Source organism: Halichoeres trimaculatus, unplaced genomic scaffold, assembly GCF_033239565.1.
Source record: "Halichoeres trimaculatus isolate MK-OKI-2021-1 unplaced genomic scaffold, fHalTri1.1 fHalTri1_scaffold_18, whole genome shotgun sequence".
Classification (NCBI taxonomy): Eukaryota; Metazoa; Chordata; class Actinopteri; order Labriformes; family Labridae; genus Halichoeres; species Halichoeres trimaculatus.
The window spans coordinates 31,000,268-31,018,847 of record NW_027437196.1 but is presented as its reverse complement, the minus strand read 5'-3'; the positions used below and the strand labels follow the sequence as shown (position 1 = coordinate 31,018,847).

At 41.1% G+C, this 18,580-nt stretch overlaps 1 protein-coding gene across 1 annotated transcript in view; it reads right to left on the bottom strand.

Moving 5' to 3' along the window:
• Positions 1 to 11,033, bottom strand: part of LOC141807265 (uncharacterized) — a 28,715-nt gene extending 17,682 nt beyond the window's left edge. Inside the window, exons 1-3 of the mRNA XM_074693144.1 lie at positions 10,831 to 11,033; positions 10,648 to 10,759; positions 10,459 to 10,604 (exon numbers count right to left, since the gene is read on the bottom strand). Coding sequence (XP_074549245.1) covers positions 10,459 to 10,604; positions 10,648 to 10,759; positions 10,831 to 11,033 — 461 coding nt within the window. The remainder of the gene's footprint in view (positions 1 to 10,458; positions 10,605 to 10,647; positions 10,760 to 10,830) is intronic.
• Between the last annotated feature and the right edge of the window lie 7,547 nt (positions 11,034 to 18,580).

Below are 18,580 nucleotides of genomic sequence, written 5' to 3'. Positions count from 1 at the left end.
AGAAAAGCAAATGTGTCCTCTATCATGGAATAAAATTCTTTTATGAGCAAAAATATATGAAACAACTTCTCCACACGTGACAAAAGACCTCTTTCACCCACCACTTTCTCTCCTTGAGCCAGTGTCAAGGCCGCTGTGACTCAACTAGAGACTCATTCAGCTCCAGCAGTCGGCTCAAATACTCAACCCCTGCAGTCAGCTCAAGACAGTCAGCTCAAGACACTCTTTACAATGGTAAAAAATGTGAAAAACTGAGAGAGCAATGTGAAGTGTGAGATCTTATTCATTCATAAATGAAAATTTCACCGTCCCAGTCTCTTTAAATTTACCTCTTACTTGTCAGGACATTCTTATATAAGCAGAATTAAACAACTTCTCCCAACAGGCCTCACACAGCCATACAGCCCCGTGACACGTGGTCCACACACCTCGTGGGTCTTACAGGCCTCCACTCCAGTTTCAATTCCTGGGGGAGTACAGGACACTCTGGCGCCACACCACATGTACATAACCAAGTCTCGCTCTAAGCACACACACACACACACACACAGAACACCCAGAACAGACACTTAATACTCTGTATTCTCATTCTGTATACTATTAAGATGGGTGACCTGATGTTAGGATGCATCCTGAATAATCTCATATGAGCAGAATCAAACAACTTCATCCACACAGGCCTTACATAACCTTGCAAGCCTTGTGGGTTTTACTTCCTCAGGGGTCTCAAAGTAAGATCACAGTTGTCTGCTCCAGTTTCAATTCCTGGGGGAGAACAAGACACTCTGGCCCTAAAGCATATGTACATAGCCACGACTGGCTCCAAACACACACACACACACACACACACACACACACACACACACACACACACACACACACACACACACACACACACTCACAGACACCCACAGACACACACCCACACTCTCACACACACACACACACACACACACACACACACACACACACACACACAGAACACCTAGAACACAGAACACCCAGAACACACACCATATACTCTGCATACTCATTCTGTATACTATTAAGAAGGGTGACCTGATGTTAGGGTGCATCCTGAATAATCTTATATGAGCAGAATTAAACAACTTCTGCTACACAGCCATACAGCCCTATGAAACGTGGTCCACACACCTCGTGGGTCTTACAGGCCTCCACTCCAGGTTCAATTCCTGTGGGAGTTCAAGACAGACTCTCTGGCCCCACAGAAGATTCACATAACCAAGTCTTGCACCGTAAACAAAGTATACTATTGAGGAGGGTCACCTGTTATCGGGATGCAACCTCATCTTGACACTCGGTTGGGTCACTTATTGACATTTCGTCATTAAATCACAGGAGACGTGTCACGTCTCTTCATGGTATTGGGGGCTTCAAATAGTCAAAGCTAAAAAAAAAACTAAAAAAAACAAAAAAACTGAGACACACCAACTGCGCCTAAAGATGTACAGCGCGCACACACACACACACACACACACACACACACACACACACACACACACACACACACACACCAAAAACAAAGTATAAAACTATTGAGGAGGATCACCTGTTGTCCGGATGGATGCAACCTTACTCTTACTGGTTTTCCTTAAATCATGAAAGCGGTAACATGTCTCTTCACGGCTGTCAACTCGTAAAGATAAAATGTAGAAGTCTGAGAGGACTGGCAGCACGAACTAAGAATTTGTCAGTATGGACTCTGGAAGAGACAGTGAAGAAACTTTTCCCTTCCCCGGTAAGTTTCTCAACTCATGTTGTCCAACTTGATATCTCAATATATATTTGAATATAGGCAACTGTGTCAAAGTACTGATCTCTCTGAATTTCTTCTTATCCTATCTAGATAATATTGTGGAGCTATCATTTACACAAGGGGATTACGGTATGTTCATAGTTTATTTTATTTATTTAATTTTTTTTCACATTTTTTTTCTTTTTCCAACCAATTGAATGCTGTTAATTAATGCATTGCTGTATATAAAGCATTTTGGTAAAGTACCGTCTGTTTATCTTTTTTGTTTGTTTGTTTGTTTGTTTTCACTTACTTTCAGACATGCTTGACGCAACGTGCAGAAGATATCAAGAGGAGAATCCTATTGTTTATTTAGGTGACTTGCAAGTAGAAGATATCTCCAGCAATGACCCGGACGGCGATGCAAGACCATGCCTGCAAAATAGAGTGGATATAATTCCGCAAAAGCCTGGAAGGGATACCCAAACTCCAACTGTGGTTGTTTCTGGCGAAACCAACGACCAGGAGGTTCCAATTCAACCACCGACTCCCTCGGATGTGTGTCTGCAGACGGGGGAAAATCCTGACCAGTAGCTGGGTCATTTTGGAGCGAAACGTTACCGCGGTGAGCGAAGGTCCGTTTCTCAATGGATTTGTCATCTAGGAGGGCTAAAAAACAAATTTAGCCGGGGTGTATTTTTTAAAATGGTGGGGAAAATTTTTTAGAGGCCGAAATCCAAAATGGCTGTCATGGAAATGATCTCTTTAAAGGCTCGACCTCCAATGATGGACAATACATGTTTTCAGACCTTATTTTTGTTGAGAAATACATATTTCAGGGTTACATAATGATTTGACCTTATTTTAACCTTCAAATTCAAGATGGCTGCCACTTTTGGCTGGTTTTTTTTTTTTTAGGGTTTTTGGGAGGAGTTTTTGCTGTTTTTGGGGCATATTTTTTCAGTACTGCTACAGAGTCTCTATAAGGTTAGGGTAGGATTTATTTTCCATACTTAATTTTGATTGCACAAAACAAACCATGAGCAATCAACATGTTGATTTTCAGTTATTAATCGGCAAAAATATTGTCATCTGGGTATTTTTTTCATACTGCAGCTTTGCTTTTGTTTGCATACTGAGTACTACATGTGAAAGAATATATAGCCCATGTAGACATGTTTTTATTAACAACATTATACAGATGTGCTTTTACTAACTTGGTTGTACACATGTGCTCATTGTTGGGGTATGTATTGCAGGACACTTGAGGGGGGCTGGGGATTCCTGGGATTTTATAGAGCACCCAGAGTAGAGAGTGACCACAAGTGAAGTTAATGTTCATACCCAATAATAAAAAGAAGTAACTGTGTAACACAAATAACGCAAGTCAGCACGCACATTTTTAGAGTTGAGGTGTTTCAGTCAAAGTGAGGAAGGTAAACAATTAAAGGAAGGAAGGAAGCGAGATTTGTGTGTCTAACAGTTTCTCTCCAGATAAGTGAAGGGGGGCTGATCACCCACTTGATGAATGCCAGTCACAGACAGACAGAAGACAGCCAGCAGCCAATAAGAGGGAGACAACACCTGGAGAGCCAATAAGAAGATGACTCAACCTACATTCCTTAGAGAAACTCTGTCAGTGACTAGATATTGGTGCTGAGAGAGAGAGTCGGGGTCAGTCTCATGAACTGTCTCTGCAACATGTAGTGAACAGGGAAATGAGGCTGCACCAGAGATCTCTGTAAATGCATATTCTTGACCTATTGTTAATAAATTTGTGTTCAACTGAGAACCAGGACGTCTCCTGATCCTTCCCCATCAACGAACTGCGCAGAAAGAAGTGAGAGGTGAATGGAGTCAGATTAATAGTTTTAAGGTATTTTGGTCAGATTGATAGCATCACATCTCCAGCAAGAAGTAGTTTAAGTATTTGAGACATTTAGAGCTAAGACATCATTTTGAGTGACAAACTATCTGTGAGGTACCCTGTCGGGATCACAGTGTGGGAAACTGACTGAGGTGAACAGTAAAAGGTACCCTGTAAGGCAGCGTGAAAATGTACCCTGTCAGGATAGCAGTGTGGGAACATGACTTAGTGCATGGTTAAAGGTACCCTGTAAGGCAGCGTGGGAAAAGTAGCTCTGTCAGGATAACAGTGTGGGAAGATTACTGAGCACCCAGTTAGAGGTACCTTGCAAGGCAGTGTGGGAAAACAGTAGAAGTAACACTTAGATGTATGTCATACACCTCACCTCATTTCCAACACATGCTACATTTTGGGAAAATCAGTACACACTGCTAGTATAACAGGCAAATTCGAAAACGGACGCAGTGTTTTCCTGCTTGTTTACATGAAAAAAAACTATGATGATTGGAAGGGATATTCCTTTCCCCTTGTGATATTATTTCTTCAAGCAAAAGTTATATAGGTCTCAGCATTTCAACATTCAGTCACTTGCACCTTGTCGTGGTAAGGGAGCTTAAATATCTCAGTGAACCTTAAGAGCTATGCCAGCTGGAGGAAACTCCAAGCAGGTTTTAATGTGTAATAACTTGTAAAAAGGTCTGCTGTTACATTCTGTATTTCACCTCTACATTTCCAACACCTTAAATTTTCCCGCTTCACCTCATTCTTAATACTAAATTGTGTGTGTGTGATATTACCCTTGATGTGTTTTTTTCTTTTAAGTGGCCCTAATAGGCAGTTGTATGCTGTCATGAAATAATTCCTCTCTGAAATAATAAGTATCCTCCACCAATGAATGTTTCATATAAAATGCTGCTTCTGGCAATATTTTTGCAGATTAATAACTGAAATGTCAACATGTTGGCTACTCATGGTTTGTTTTGTACAATCAAAATTAAGTATGGAAAATAAATCCTATTTCCACTTTGCTACATGATAAACCAAACAGAACAGTCATAGTACATACTACATTCCAGTGTGGTATGCAGTATGCAGTGCCTACTACTACTTTCATACACTGTATGTATCAGGCAAATTTGAAAACGGCCTGCGTCTTCCTTGTGACATCACACATGTGTCTTTGTCCCAGTGGTTTCCATGGTGATGATAAATCTCCATTCATTTAAATGGGAGCGAAATAAAGGAATCTATTCATTTCCATTGGTCTGAAACTGCAAAAGAATTTAAAAAAGCCAAAAATATTGTTATATTCACCTGAAAAGTCATTTCTGCATAGTCCTTTTTAATGGGAATTGGGCAATCAACAAGTGTTGTTTACACATAAACATCTACTTTATTGACTTCAGATGTTATTTCTGTGAACTTTAACTGCATATTATTCAACTCATCATGAGCAGAGCTTCCATAATAACTCTATAGAGACTCTGTAACAATACTGAAAAAATGTGCCCCAAAAACAGCAAAAACTCCCCCCAAAAACCCTAAAAAAACACCAAAAGTGGCAGCCATCTTGAATTTGAAGATTAAATAAGGTCAAATCATTATGTAACCCTGAAATATGTATTTCCCAACAAAAATAAGGTCTGAAAATATGTATTGTCCATCATTGTAGTTCAAGCCTTTAAAGAGATCATTTCCATGACAGCCATTTTGGATTTCGGCCTCTAAAAATTTTTCCCCGCCATTAAAAAAAAAAAAAAAAAACAGCTAAATTTGTTTTTTAGCCCTCCTAGATGACAAATCCATTGAGAAACGGACCTTCGCTCACCACGGTCACGTTTCGCTCCAAAATGACCCAGCTACAGGTCGCCACAGCTCCAACTGTGGTTGTTTCTGGTGAAAATCTCGACCAGGAGGCTCCCATTCAACAGCCAACTCACGGGGATGTGTGTCTGCAGACGGCAGCAAATCCTGACCAGGTCGCCGCAGCTCTTATTGTGGTTGATTCTGCCGAAAACACCGAGCCGCAGAAGGATATCCGAACTTCCCCGATTGTGATAGATTCTGACGAAAACACCATGTCAAGAGAGAATGTCCAAACTCCAACTGCCTCAACATCCTCGGGTTTTCATTCGGGGGAGCGTGAAGGTTATTATTTTTATATTATTTCATGCATTGTTATCATCCTGTCTTGTACCTATTCCACCATCTCCCGCTTCCTGTTTTGAAAAACCGGATATGATGTAAAGGGGTGGGAGAGAATGTGACGTTTGTCACTCTAATTATGTGTTAGATCATCCACAAAACACTGCGCCCCTAACGACCAGGGGTGGAATTTATTCTGAAAAAAACTTTATTCTGCTCCCCTTTCAACCTTAAGGAGTGGTAGTATATACACATGTAAATGATCATTCTGTAAAGAACATTAATGTTTCTAACATGCGCATGCGATGTTAAAAGCTTCAAAAAATAAATATATACATATATTTTTTTTACTTTAACACATCAAGATCAACATCAGCAGCAACCCCTCCAGGAACCTTGCATTCATCTAAAAAACCTGAAACAACTGCCAGGAGAGCACGAGGTAATTTCCTATTTTTTATTTTAAATTTGCTGCTGTATTACTCGTTTATTTTATTTTACTTTTTTTCCTTTAGGACAGAGACAAAGGCCTGTACCTTCTGCACTGACCCAGACACAATAACGACGACAACAGAGGCGGAGGAGGCATGCATGAGAGCTCCGGGTCAACAGGTGTCAAGGAGAGAACAGGGGTTCAATCCTCCAACAGCCCTTGATGTGTATATCAGGGTTCTCATGTTAACTGGGGACATGTAGGTGTGTCATTTTACCTCTTCTTCTGGTTTTAAAACAATAAAAAAAAAAAAAATGTCGGCTTAAGAGCATATTCCCACGGAGTTGTGTGAGGTTATAAATGTATTAAACAGAGAGTCTTCTCGTCAAGGTATAATACTGCTTGAACTGCTCAAAGCTATAAATGAAATAAACCAAGATCCTGACCCAGTGCCAACTTCCAGTCCTGTCTCTGACCCACTCCATGCCATTGAAGCGATCGATAACGCCATCTATGCTATCAATGCTAACCATGCTATCTATGCTGATGAAAATGCTTTCCAACCTGTGAGTGTGTTCGAAGTGTTCGAAATAAAACAATCCAAGAACCTGACTCGCCACCCATTCCTGACCCACTCCAAGCTATTGAAGCAATAGATATAGCTATTAATGCTATCCATGCTAACCACATTATCCAAGCTCCTGAAATTTCATCCCAAATTGTTGGTCCAAATCATCAAAATGAAAATGAGCCCTCTGTGCAGCAGCAGCAGAGGGACCAAGAACAGGTGCACCAACAGCATGTGCAACAGTCACCCCAGATGATGCAGCTGCAGCCAGTGCAGCCCACAGGTACAGCTTATAGAGCCTGAGATAGAGCCTGTAGGTTTTGGGCCTTCAGTGCTGCAGCATGGTGGGTCTCTGGCAGAGTCTGATCATCAAAATGAGAACGAATCAGTCACACAACGTGATCGTTTCAACAATCTGGAAATAAGAAAGGTCTTTAACATTCCTTCCCTCCAAGTTGTTCCTGATCTTGCTCAATTGTATCTCAGCATTCTGCATAATCTATCAGATCTAGCTGAGAGAATCAGATTAGAGATTAGACGTAATGACACCATCCAGCTAGAGATAAAAGGTGAAAATGTTCAAGGTCACATCATCCATAAATACAGTGAGCAGGATGACGGTATTATGCAGGCTTTTGAAGATTTGTTAGACAGGCTAATTCAATCAAACGATCACCTTGAGGGCTCTCAACTAGAATTCGTTGTTGAACGGATTAGCAACCCGCGTGGCAGTGGTAAACGCAAACAACATCAGCTGTTAGACGATGAAATCAAAAAAGTGAAGCTACGACACCTGTACGTAGTAAACAATCAAAGCAACTCCCTCTGCTTTGCTATCAGCTTGGCTCATCTCACCCACCCTGATTTTACCGACAGTCAGGCTTTTGAATACGGTTGAGAGCTGCAACGCCTTGCAGGCTTCAGTGACCAGACAGAAATATCCCTCAGCGACATAGGGAGATTTGAGCAGATACTGAATTGTAAGATTGTGGTGCTCTACAGACAATTCAGTAACTGAACTCTTGTACCTTTTGATACAGACTTTAAGTCACCTCAGCCATTGTATCTTTTCCTTTTTCAAAACCATTACTATGGCATAAAAAATGTTGGGGGTCTTTTAGGCTCAGAACACTTCTGCACTTGCTGTCACAGAGGTTACTATCGTCCCGAGAAACACTACTGTGCTAATTATTGCAATCTCTGTTTGACCCAAAATGCCCCACTCATTCTTCTGACCCAGTATTCTGCTCTGCATGCAACAGAACATGTCGTGTTCAGTGTTACTTGAAGCACAAACAGCCTAAACCCCTGACTGATTCAAATCTCAGTTTGTGCCAGCAGATGTATAAATGCAGTGACTGTAAACGACTCTTTCCGCATCACGCAAAGCACATGTGTGTAACTAAAAAATGTAGAATCTGCCGAGAGGATCTGAAGGAACAATCTGAAATTCCTTCTCCTCAGCATCTGTGCTACATGACAGCCCTCAAAGCTGAAGACGAACACAATGAAAACATAATCTTTTACGATTTTGAAATGTTCGTTAACCAGGACAGTGCGCACATACCTTATCTGGTGTGCACAAAATCACTCAGTGGGGAAGAGTGGAACGCTTATGGTCTAGACTGCGTTAAAATGTTTGTACGGCATTTCAGGAAAAAAAAAATACAGAAAGGCTACCTTCATAGCACACAATGCTAAAGGATTTGACAGCTACTTGATCCTGAGTTACCTGGTGGGGGACGGTATGACACTCTATATCATCGCTCAAGGTAGTAAAATTATCTGCTTTACAGAAACTGATTTCCAGTTAAGGTTCATTGACTCGCTGTCATTCCTCACCATGCGTCCCGGTGCTATGCCTAAGGCTTTAGGTTTCTTAGACAAATCCAAGGGTCATTTTCCCCATAAATTCAGCTCGCAGGACCATTTCAACTACAACAACTACTGGTATTACTTTTATATAACTCCTTACTGGCGTTGGAGGGCAAGGTCACATAAAAACCTTCACGGTTGCTGTACTCCATGCTTCTCTATTCTTTAGTCTGTATGATCCGTAGAGCTCTGTGCGAGATGTTTTATATACCTACTACGTCCGAGGCTTTGACCCAACTGTTGAACTTTTCTGGCCAGTTTTTCCATTGTACAGAAACCTGTCTTTCACCTTTCAACACGCGTCGTTTTAAGATTTTCTCCACTTGAAACATTCTGTCTCCTGTCATTTTCACTTTTTGCAGCTCTGGTTCATAAAACGATCCCTCAATAGGTTCCCCATCATAATCTTCTAGTTTGTATACAGAAGGTGTGCGTGAAATACTGCGTGTCACTGTAAATACTTCATCTGTGAAACTCTGTTCGTATTTTTTATCAAACACTCCTCTCAACTTGGATATTCTGACCAGATCCCCTTTCTTAAGTTTCATCTTTATTTTAGGACAAGAGAACTTTGTACCATTTGTACCGTACAGGTTAAGAAACACTTTTCCAGCGTTCTCAGAGGTCACTTGCATAGGCATCATTATTATACTCTGGTGGTAACTGTTTTTGTAACTGTCTAGTAAGTCATGTAAGACCTCAAGGTATCGTCTGGTGTTCTGAGGCGTAAAATATCTCCACATTCTGGTTTTTAACGTACGGTTAGATCTCTCCACCACCGAGGCCTTCAAGTCACTAGCCGTATTAAAATGTACGATACCGTATTTCTGCATTAGAGTCTGAAAGCTCTTGTTAAAAAATTCTTTTCCCGCGTCCGTTTGTAGCTTTTTAGGTACTTGACTCTCTAATAACACTGACTCGAAAGCCTTTACTACTTCAGACACTGTCTTTTTCTTCAAAACGTGTGCATAGGCTTTTTTTGAAAATACATCTATAACGGTTAATAAATAATTGAATCCATCATTATGATCGGCCAGGGCTTGCATGTCACACAGGTCAGCTTGAAATTGATTCAGAGGTTTGGTTACAAATACTCTGTTTCGTTTGAAATGCACTCGCGCTGGTTTATGCAGAGTATAGGCATCCTGCTCTGATAAAAAGTCTTTAACATTCTCAACACTGACTCTGTCACCCGACTCATGCTCAACACCCTGACGAAGTCTTTCTACTCCTCCAAAGCTAGCTGGATGACTGGGGTTGTAATACACGCTTTTCATGAGACGCTTCTCAGCCATCCTGTCTCCTAAACCTTCAAACACCGTCTACCCTATGCTGATTGTGTGAGATATCTTTTTTTTTTTTTTAAGGGAATCTGTTCCTTTTTTTCTCAAATCATTTTTATTGTAAAAGTCAAGTAAATTTTTTGCCTAACATACCAGCAAGTTATAAAACACCATGCAATCAGATTACAATCAGGATATATGACTAAAAACAAAAAACTTTCTTTTTATTCTTTCATTTTCTTGATATAACAACAGCATGCAATCAGATTACAATCAGGATATATGACTACAAAAAAATAAAAAAAGAAATGGACGAAGAACAATAGTGTCAAGGCAGGCCAAGGACACCTTCTAGCAAAGCAAGAAGGTGTCCTCAGCTCAGGCCTCAGACCCTAATAATAATAAAACACACAGTGTTAAATCAAAATACGTGTCCGGGTTTTTTTTTTTATTTTTTATTTTCAGAAGGCTTAACAGCTTGTGCATGTCCCGCTGTAACAGTCTGCCACAGTCTGCAGCTGTCCGAGTTACACTGGATCCTGACCAGTCAGATTATCGTACACATCAAACAGTTTCTCATAGATTTGCCTGGCGGTTTTCAGTTCGTGCAGGAGAGTCTCTGCCACGGCGCGGACTGTGAGATCGTCCACGGTCAGACGACGGTTGATCAGCAGATACTGGATGGACGGGATGAAGCGAGGGGTGATGAGTTTATTTCACCAGACTGTGATAGTATTCCTGGAAAAAGTAGTCCTCCAGCACCTCCAGGCACTCGTGCTGTTTCTGACTGGGGTGACTGATCTTGCAGCCGTAGGACTGATCCCCGCGGTAGCTGGTGATAGTCAGGTTGAGCAGATGATAAACAGTAAATTTTTGGTGTCAAAAATGAGGGAGGACATCCACCCGTCAACCTCATCTTCCAGCTCCTCTCCCTCATCCTCCGAACAAGGGGGTGTCTCAGGGACCGAGTAAGGCATCGGGTCCGGCTGACTCTCAGGTAGGGTTTCAGTCACGCTGCCAGGCGTGGTTTCAGTGGTTGTAGAATAAGTCACCCGCTCCTTTGAACGAAGTTTGTCCTCATCAGACATGAATACAAAGTCCGTCATTCCGTTATAGGTAAAGTCGGAAAAAGAGTATGGACAAGGGCTGAGGTGACCCATGGTGAGTACAAACCACGACAACAGCTTGAACACCGAGTACAAGTAAGTATGGAGGAGAAGTTCTGATTTTTATAACACAAGAAGGGGGTGTGGTTTGGAAGTAGGAGGTTTGAGGAGGCGTGGTTAGGGAGTCTTTGGAATCGGCGGGAAAAAAAAAAAAAAAAAAAGCTCAAAAAGCTAGAGTTTTTCTCACCACCATCGTATCTTTCCAGCTGCGACAGCTCTGGAAAAGGGACGATATCCTCTCCTTTATTTCCATCATCTTTTCCAGCCAAAGTGTAGTAGGTGTGACTAAGGCGGTGCGAAATAATCCACAGTCAGGATTAAGTCTCTCCAAAACAAAAAAGTCACTGGACCTCCTCCCTTCCTTGGCCACAGAACACAGACTGGCTCAAGTGAACCATTTGCCTGAGCTTGTGGTTCCGGACAGCCATATTGAACTTAAGAGGATTTCCAACTTTCCAAGCTCAGTATCATTAAACTGAACACCCATCCTCCGTCGTTTTTGAGAGGGAGGATTCTCACTCCCACATCTTTCTTTCTTCCCATTCTCCTTTTCCTCCTACTCCTCCTCCTCCTTCTCCTCTCCTTGTTCTTTCTCCTCTTCTTCCTCTTCCTCCTCTTCTTCCTCGTCTTCTTCCTCCTCCTTCTCTTCCTCGTCTTCTTCCTCGTCTTCTTCCTCGTCTTCTTCCTCGTCCTCCTCTTCTTCCTCCTCCTCCTCTTCTTCCTCACAGTTAAATCTTATTCCTACTAGTTTCTTAGAAACAGCCATCTTTATCAGCATCTTCATTATGGCCCAATCCTCAGCATTTAGCACCATCATTGGGGTTGAAGGATCCAGAGTTTCCCTGTCACGAAGTTGGTACAAGCAGAGCTCACCCGCAGCGTAGTTGAAAACATATCCCCATGATGCAGACACCCAGGGATGTAGAGACCATTCTTCCTGCAGACTTGCCGGCGGTGGCACCTGGGTCCGGCCCAGATACATCGTACATTTCTTAGGAGCACCCTGTACCGTGAGTATGTTCTGGTAGACAGTTACGGGCGTCATGCCCAGAAACGATGAGGACCATCCATCGTCGGTTGTATCCATTTTTGTTTCGGTTTTTGATGACTTTTCTGTTTACTTGTCCTTTAAAATCCCTTTAGCACACTTGTCATCACACTGGTCCTCATGCAGACTTATACAGGCGGATTCATCTCCATCCAAAGGTTTAGAAACAGCATTTTCCACGAGAAAAGACTTCACAGAAAGCACCTCCATTTTGACGAAACTGAAAAGACAGTCAACTGATAGGAAAAGAAAAGAGAGAGGCAGTGGTTTTAACCCCTTCTCAAAAAGTCATCTAACCTCTCATTGGTGCACTCAAGTTCTCGCATTTGTCATTGGTCCACTCAAGTTCTCGCATTTGTCATTGGTCCACTCAAGTTCTCACGCTTGTTGTTAGAAGTTCCCACGGGTGGGGCCACCCCCAAGTTCCCACGGGTGGGGGGAGTTGATTGACAACATCAGGTTGGGGGGGGGGCAGGAGCAATATGCTGCTCCTGCTCTGTTTCGTCTTCTTCTCAGTTTCTGGCAGACGAAAGCTTGAAAAGATACATTGCTGCCCCCCACAGGTCACAAATAGGAAACTGAATAGCTCACAGTCTGAAAGGCATCTGCCCTGGCTGTACCTGCGAAACGGCTTTTACTCATATGAGAAATATCGCCATGGTTCATACTTGTGAGATCTTGTGGCACGAGATCTCGTCACACCCCTAGTAGCTACACTGCAAAAACTCATAATCTTACCAAGTAAATTCTTGTAATTTCTAGTCAAAATATATCAACACACTTAATATCAGACATTATTACTTTAAGGGTAACATTTCAGTAAGATACTGGAACTTGTTTCTAGATGAATCATCTTGAATACCTTGTTGAGTAAAACCATCCTGAAAACATCGCAATTTGAGTCATATCTAAAAACAAGCTTTTTTGACATGCATGTTGTTTTTTAACTGCTGCTGAGTCATTTGTGAAAGATAAATCATCTTGTTTCAAGGGACAGACTTAGCTTGAAATGAGAAAAAAACTTGCTTTATTTAAATCTGCAGGACAACTCACACATAGCACATATTTTGATAACCATTCTAAAGTACATAGTGGCTATTTTTTCTTATATTTCCATTAAATATTGCACAATCCACTTTACTGACACTATATGCTCAATTTGCCTTATTCCTAAAAAGTCTTTAATCTTTCCTTTTACATAGTAAACATTTTTCACTTCAGAGGCTGGGCCCGCATCAACTTCATTTTAAAAATAGGATGTCTCTCAGTCACATTCTGACTGCATTCATACAGCTGGTTGTGCTTCACAAGAGATTTACAAATATTATTAAACTACTTTTTAAAGGCCACTGCTTAAAAAAACCAAAAAAATAATGCTTTGACTCAAAGTGCAAACACATATGCACTCCTCTCCGCGCATCTGGAGGGAAATCTCTCCAGCAACGGGGAGAGGAGTGTGGCTGTTTTTGGCTATAAACAACCACATAGTTCCATGCACAAGCTTCCCATTTCAGAAGAAGACAAGACTAAAGCCTGGCTCACACTACAGGATTTTAAAAATCTTAAAAGATTCTGAAATCGGGTTGTATCTCACACATAAGGACAATCTTCACAGATCATCTTCTCTTAAATCTTAAGCACACTCTAACATCAAGATTTGAAAATACTGACCACCGCACACTACAGGATTTCACCAAGATTATTTGACCAGAGAGAGTGATGCACCACATGTGCTCAGTTGTTTGATCTGAGGTTTTTAGCGCACTGGTGGGACAGGAGGAGAGAGAAGTGGAGCTGTCTGCAGCGGTGCCTTTCATCCATTGCGCGCACGCAGAGGGACAGAGGTGACCCTGTTGCTGTATCAGTCAATATTGGCATGATCTCACACCGATCACTGATAAAACAACAGTTTGCTGCTGGATGAAAATGGCGTGGTTATGTGTTATTATTAAAGGCATTATTGAACTGGCTCGAGTGGGCCAGTGAAGCGTGCAGTCAGCTGACCCAGAGCCTTTCAGTTGCACTTTGAGCCTACGTTTGCTGTCTGTTGTGTTACTACCATTTCATGAAGACATCAATGATCCATATTAAACTGCAGGAAAGGAGCATAATCTGGCACCTTTAAATCCAGCCATTTTGTATTGAGCTAGAGTGTCACCGTAGACAGACATAACTGCCCAATAAATTGTCCCCTCACCTTTTGCAGTGATAACCTGGACACCATTACACAGCTCAGTTTAGTCACAGTCCTTTCAAATATCTCATCAATACCACAAAATTTTACTATAGCTAGCAGCCGGGTGGCAGCAAGTTTCGATCTTTATTTGGGGTTGATATTACCTAAAATGTAATAAATCAGTAACAACTTGTTTTTGTTCGCCTGAGATCCAAGAGGATCAGATAGCTCAATGTCATCTGTATATAAAATCAACTGCAATGCTGTGGGAACTTCCAAAAACAGTTGATATGACTTAAGAATGTCTCCATCAATGAAATCTTTAAAAAAAATCCATCCTTGCATTGCTGTGGCCTCTCGTCAATCATTGCAAGAATTCTTGGATGTAAGAGTAGCTGCTCCAAACTTTTCACTACTGGTATATAATATAAACTTGCTAGGCGCTGCCCAAGAGCTACAACAGCTCTCTCATCTTTGTCCATTTCTTGTAATTTTTTTTGTCTCTTTTTCGTCATCTTTGTATTTGGAGTGGATCATCACTTTGTATGGTTCATTGTCGGTCACGGACACCAAACTTTTTGTGGCCCTGGCGATATTTTGTACTACTTTTCTCCTGTGTTTGTCTGGAGATCCTACATGTAACCATGGCTGCATTGTTTACATGTGAACTCAGCTGTTAGCAGCCTGTAGTATGTCAATGCTAACTAGTGTAGGGCTTGATGATTTCCCTGGAGGTGAGGAGCAGGAGGTGAGGATGACGTGCTGGTTCTCGGATGTGAGCTGGGGGGTGACAACGTGGACCTGTCCTTCCATCCATCGTTGTTGGGAACGTGGGATCTAGCTCCGGGGGATGGACGAGCTAGCCGTGCTAGCCCAGCGGCAGAGGGGCTGTATTAACTGTATTTTAGATATTAAATCATGGATGGCAGAGAACTTTTTAAAACTCAACCAGGACGAAAAACAGGTTCTAGTCCTTCGCACTGGAACTCAGAAAGAGAAACTGAACGCTTAAGCTTAAAGTTCTGGCTTCTAACCCATGTTAGCAGGTTAAGAATCTGGGAGTAACATTTGACTTAGATCTCAGTTTTGAGCCACATATTAAAAATCTAGTCAAAATAGCATTTTATCACTTGAAAAACATCACCAAAGTATGTCAGTTTCTCTCTCGAGCCAATGCAGAGACACTAGTTCACGTTTTTATTACATGTAGAATTGATTATTGTAACGCTCTTCTTTCTGGTCTTTTGAAAAAGAAAATTTCTCAGCTTCAGCTGCTCCAAAACTACACTGCCAGAATGCTGACTAAGACCAGAAAGAGAGCCCACATTACACCAATTTTAAAGTCTCTGCATTGGCTACAAGTATCTTTTAGGATTGATTTTAAGGTTCTCTTAATGGTTTTAAATGTCTTAATGGTGTTGCACCTTCCTATTTATCCGACTTGCTTTTATCACATGTGCCTATGAGAGCCCTCAGGTCTTCAGGTCAAGGATTTTTAACAGTACCAAAAGTTAACACAAAGACCCACGGTGAGTTACGACCCACGACTGTGGAACAGCCTGCCTGAAGACCTGAAGGCTACACCGAGCTTAAACGTTTTTAAAAGCAAACTTAAAACTTGCCTTTTTAGTCTGGACAAAATTCACGAGAGAGAAATCACATCATCTTACAAGAAAGCATGGCTGAGTGGAAAGCTTTAATTGGCCAATACAACCAGTGGTTGGATGTTCAGGCTATGGGTTTCACTATACAGACTGAAACTTAACTTTTTTTTTGTTTTAACAGTGCACTCCTACCTGTTTTTTTTCTCCTTTTAAAGTTCAGTTTAAGTCTTTAGTTAATGTGGCATTTATTATTGGCTAGTTGTGACCAACATGTTCATGGTAATTGAAACCTTTAAATGTTGCTAGCACTCTGTATTAAGAGTTTATGTCAAAGGCTGAGCAGTTTGTGTGTCCAGTTTGCCTTTGAGGCTTTTATCACTTAGATGTTTTGATCTGACCAGAACTACTTGCTCATATTATTTGACTGTTCTGCTACATATTGTAATTCCATACACACAATGAATCAAAAGGTTAAAAAAGAAAATGTCTTTCATTGAGTAGTCCTCAGTTTATGGGACTTGTTTGCTTTACAAACACAAAATAAATATGTTGCATGAATATGAAACTTGTTGAGGAAATTTCAGGAATCTTGACACTTGATGAAGAAGACTCAGGAGAGGAGGAGGAACTCAATGTGAGAAAGGGTGTTCAGGGAGATAGGAACGTATGAACCGGATCCAACCCAGACTAGGAAAACACTGTCTCTGTGTACAGACAACTTAAAGGCAAATACAGGTATTATTGTGACACAAATAGAAGCAATTAACTAAGGAAAGGCATAAAGCAAAGTTCCCACTTCTGATCTCATTTCAAGCCAGTTGTGGACTTGAATCAAGAAGAGTGTCAGTATTGTAGACCTAGAAATAAGTTTAGTAGACTTGAAACAAAGTTGACAAGATGGACGGTAAATAAAAGAGGCTACTTTTGAGGAGAAAAATACAATTTTTGAGCATCGTAAGCTTATTATGAGACACAAAACTTCACAGTACTATAAAAACGTACTTCAAGATCTCTCTTACCTCGAAAAGCCTAAATCTTTTGTCTTATTTAAGAAATCTTAATAAGGGAATTTTCATTTGTTCCATTGGCAGATTTTTTTTTTTTTTTGTCTTATTTCAAGCAAAAACATTTGGTTTTATTTAATTTTTTAAATTTATTTTTAGAGTGGCCTTTTTTCCAGAGTAGATGTAAGGCTGTCAGGACCTTAACATAACGTGAGCTGTCTAAAATGACGCTCTGTTGATGTGGTGAAGAAACCAAGTTCAGCCGAAGTATAAAAAGTGGTGCAGATGTACTTCCTGCGGTAACAGACACTGCAGGTTCTTGCTGAAGAGAAAGTTTAAAAAAAAAAAAAAAAAAAAACACCACTGATAATGGAAGGGGTCACAAGCAGTAAGCTGATTAACCTGTTTGAAATTGCTTTCATATGCACAACAACAACAACAAATAAAAATGTAAGCGTGTTTTAAATCCAAACATTTGGATATGTTGTATTCAAGATGTATATTCAAACAACATATTTATATACATATATATTTTTTAATAACATTTTTCATTTCTTTATTTATTTTTAGCCATTTGTGGTGATCTTTTATCAATCAGTAGTTAGTATCAGTAATATCAGTTAGTATGTTACATTTTATATCTGTATTTTGAGACTTTTGACCCATTTGAATTATGCAGACAAAGCTGCAAAACAAGTTGGTTCTCAGGTGCTCTGTGTCCATGTACCTGGATGAATACACGGACACTGTGACATCATTCATCAGCCTGGGCGAGGAGGTGTGTCCCCCTCCGCTATAGGCAGATCTTCAACAACGACAAGCCCTGGTTTTCAGCCCATCTCAGGAGGCTGCGGTTGGAGAAGGAGGTGGCCAGGCGTAGCGGCGACGTGGCCTTGTTTAGGCGAGCCAAGTATGAGCTTGCCAGAGCGGTGAGGGAGGCGAAACACCGCTTCTCAGAGAAACTGCGGCAGCAGCTCTCTGAGGGGAACTCCTCCTCCATCTGGAAAGGCCTCAAGACCATCACCAACTACAAGACTAGGTCCCCGCAGGCGTCGGACAACCTCCCCCTCGCCCATGAGCTCAATGAGTTTTACTGTCGCTTTGAGAAGGAGAGTTTCCCCCCTGCCCTCCCCCTCCACCCCTCAATGACTCTGGTTTCCCTCTTTCCCCTGACCCCTAGGGACATCAGCAATATGTTGCACTACTGCACTTTATATCATACTATTTATTTATTGTTATTTCTGCACGGTGTTTTTCGTTTTCTTTTTTGTTTGTTGGTTATTTGTGAAAAAATTTGATTGCACACTGTACTTTGCCAAAGCAAATTCCTATGTGTTATACACAATGGTAAATAAATGAATCTGAATCTGAATCTGAATCTGAATCTGAACTGTGCAGACTGATGTATCGGTACCTGTACAAAACAGATTAGGGTCTGGGTACAGATAAAAGTCATCATAGATTATTTTATTGGTTTAATCCATTTAGGGGACAGTCACTCTGCTTCTCTGCAGAAAAACACTAATTTTTAAAGTGATGCCCCATGACAGGTTACATCTTACAGAGGGCTTTACACCAACCCAGAACTGGTAAGATTTTACTTTTCAAGTAGAAATCCATTCCTCAACCAGAAAACAGGTTCCAGAGATGACTTT